The sequence below is a fragment of the Peromyscus eremicus genome, unplaced genomic scaffold (genome assembly GCF_949786415.1).
Source record: "Peromyscus eremicus unplaced genomic scaffold, PerEre_H2_v1 PerEre#2#unplaced_115, whole genome shotgun sequence".
Taxonomy (NCBI): domain Eukaryota; kingdom Metazoa; phylum Chordata; class Mammalia; order Rodentia; family Cricetidae; genus Peromyscus; species Peromyscus eremicus.
Window position 1 is genome coordinate 73,870 of NW_026734354.1, and position 2,516 is coordinate 76,385.

At 36.7% G+C, this 2,516-nt stretch overlaps 1 protein-coding gene across 1 annotated transcript; it reads left to right on the forward strand.

Moving 5' to 3' along the window:
• Nucleotides 1-1,580: 1,580 nt before the first annotated feature.
• On the forward strand, nucleotides 1,581-2,061 carry LOC131901598 (large ribosomal subunit protein eL30). The gene has a single exon (XM_059252702.1). It carries the CDS (start codon nucleotides 1,678-1,680, stop codon nucleotides 2,023-2,025), a length of 348 nt encoding a protein of 115 aa, XP_059108685.1. The 5' UTR covers nucleotides 1,581-1,677; the 3' UTR covers nucleotides 2,026-2,061.
• Nucleotides 2,062-2,516: the final 455 nt, after the last annotated feature.

The window sequence follows — 2,516 nt, forward strand, 5'->3', positions numbered from 1 at the left end:
AAGCTCTTGTGACTTATAAAGCAATTAGAGAAATCAGGTTGTTTTATGTATATAATAAAATCATACAATATCTTTAAAAATATTGTTTTTCATTTATTTAATTTTTTTTATTTCCTCACTCTGATACAGGTTTACGTCTAATCTTCAATCATAGGAAACAAATTTTTTTCTAAATTTTCTAACAGACATCCTTTTCTTTATCGAAGGAGAATGAGATAGTATTAATAAACAAAACTATTTTTCACAATGTAGAAATATCAGGCTTCAAGTGAATGATTCCAATTTTGGTGGAACAGTCTCGTTACCCAACCCATTTTCTATTATTGATGAAGGAGAGAACTGGAGTGCACAGGGTGAGTGGTGGTCAGTGATTTCTCTGATTTTGATTTTCATTAGAAACTTATAATTCTCTTTTAAGAGAAAAAGTTATATTTGTAGGTCTGTCTTTCTGTCTACTTTTATCAGTGGTACCATCTGTGTTGTGTGAGGTTTTTTGTATTAGCTATGGTGTAGTTATATTATTTCTCTGGCAAATGATAGAACTTCACTTATTTTTATTTTATGGAAAATTACTACATTATGTTAGGATCTCCTTAGGTTTTGTATTTGGAGATTTTCTGTAGAACAATTTTAGTTTTCTCTTCTTGATCTCAGAAACTTGTATTTCTTCATTTCTTGGTGTATCTGTTTTGCTACTTGTTATCATCATCAATGTTTTTTTTTGCTATTTAAGTTATTGATGTAGTTGATTCATTGCATTTGGGTTTGTAAAGTCTCATATATTATTGTCTCTGTGTCTGAGTTACTTTGAGATGTCAAAATTTCAGAGCCCACAGTCACCTTTTGGAACATCCGATGAAGATGTGCCACATTAGAAAAACTAGTTACTAAGTCTGTTAGAGATTTTGTTGATTGATGATTTATGGGTGGTAGCCCTTCCACTGAGTGTGCAATATCCCTAAGAAAGTTGGCCTGCACTAGATAAGACAGCAAGTTTGGCATAAAAGACAAAGACTATGTTAGAGAGAAAGCCTGGAAACAAAGATTCCTCATGGTTTTTGCCTTCAGGTGCTAAATTGAATTTCTATCGCAAAAACCGACAATGATGGATTGTGATCTGACAGAATGAGCCAAATAAGCATGTTTGTTACCTGAGGTGCTTTTGTGTAGAGAATTGAATCAAAGCAAGTTATAACAGAATGTGGTAAACCAGAAATGATGACTTTTGAGGGGAATGTTGAGCATATCAAAATTGGTGAAGGAGAGAACTGGAGTGCACAGGGTGAGTGGTGGTCAGTGATTTCTCTGACTTTGATTTTGGCAGAGGACATAGAAAGCTGCACACAGAGCTTAACTGGTTATTCTTATAGTACTTTGAATGAAGTACTCTTAAAGGTATTGTGAACAGTGGAGGTAGAAGTCAAAGGATTTTGGGGGGAATTGAAATAGAAGTCATCTGTATGATATTTTGACCCCTAACTTTTCTCATTTTGCCAATGTCCTCAAGAAATTGAGTAAGTCAGAAATGAAAAAAAATAAAAATAAAAATGGGCGGTCCCAGCGTCCCCCTGTTCGCCCAGAAGAGCTTTGCATTGTGGGAGCTCCTTCCTTTCTCGCTCCCCGGCCATCTTGGCGGCTGGTGTCGGTTGGGGGCTGTCCCGCACCTAAGGCAGGAAGATGGTGGCCGCAAAGAAGACGAAAAAGTCTCTGGAGTCGATCAACTCTAGGCTCCAACTTGTCATGAAAAGTGGAAAGTACGTGCTGGGGTACAAACAGACTCTGAAGATGATCAGACAGGGCAAAGCGAAATTGGTTATCCTCGCCAACAACTGTCCAGCTTTGAGGAAATCTGAAATAGAATACTATGCCATGTTGGCTAAAACTGGTGTTCATCACTACAGTGGCAATAACATTGAATTGGGCACAGCATGTGGAAAATACTACAGAGTATGCACACTGGCTATCATTGACCCAGGTGATTCTGATATTATTAGAAGCATGCCAGAACAGACTGGTGAAAAGTAAACCAGGAAAGTTTTTCTTTAATAAAACTTTACCAGAGCTCCTTTTAAAAAAAAATAAAAAAAATAAATAAAAAAATAAAAATGGGGCTGATTTCTTAGAGGGAATATTGTCTCTCTTGGATAGCTATTACTTATGATTCATTCAGTACTACATTAAAAAAATCAAGAAACGGATCATAAATAAATGAAGTCTCCAGGTTGTAGAGAAAAACAGCACTATGACTTTGCAGAAGATAGTCAAATGCTGAACAGAGTCATGAATATTCAGGGAGATTATCACTATTAAAAAGATGGCCCTTAGTGTACATTGGAAGCTTAGCAAGGTGCACTAAGGGTTAGAATCCATCCTTATATGCCCTCAGTTAATGGAGGAATAAGGCAAAGTGATTGCCGGTCCCAGGAAGCAACTTTATTCAAGGCCTGCAGCAACTCTGGTCCAAGTATGACAGAGGCCATCACAACTTAGAAACCAAATTTGGGGGAATCATTGAT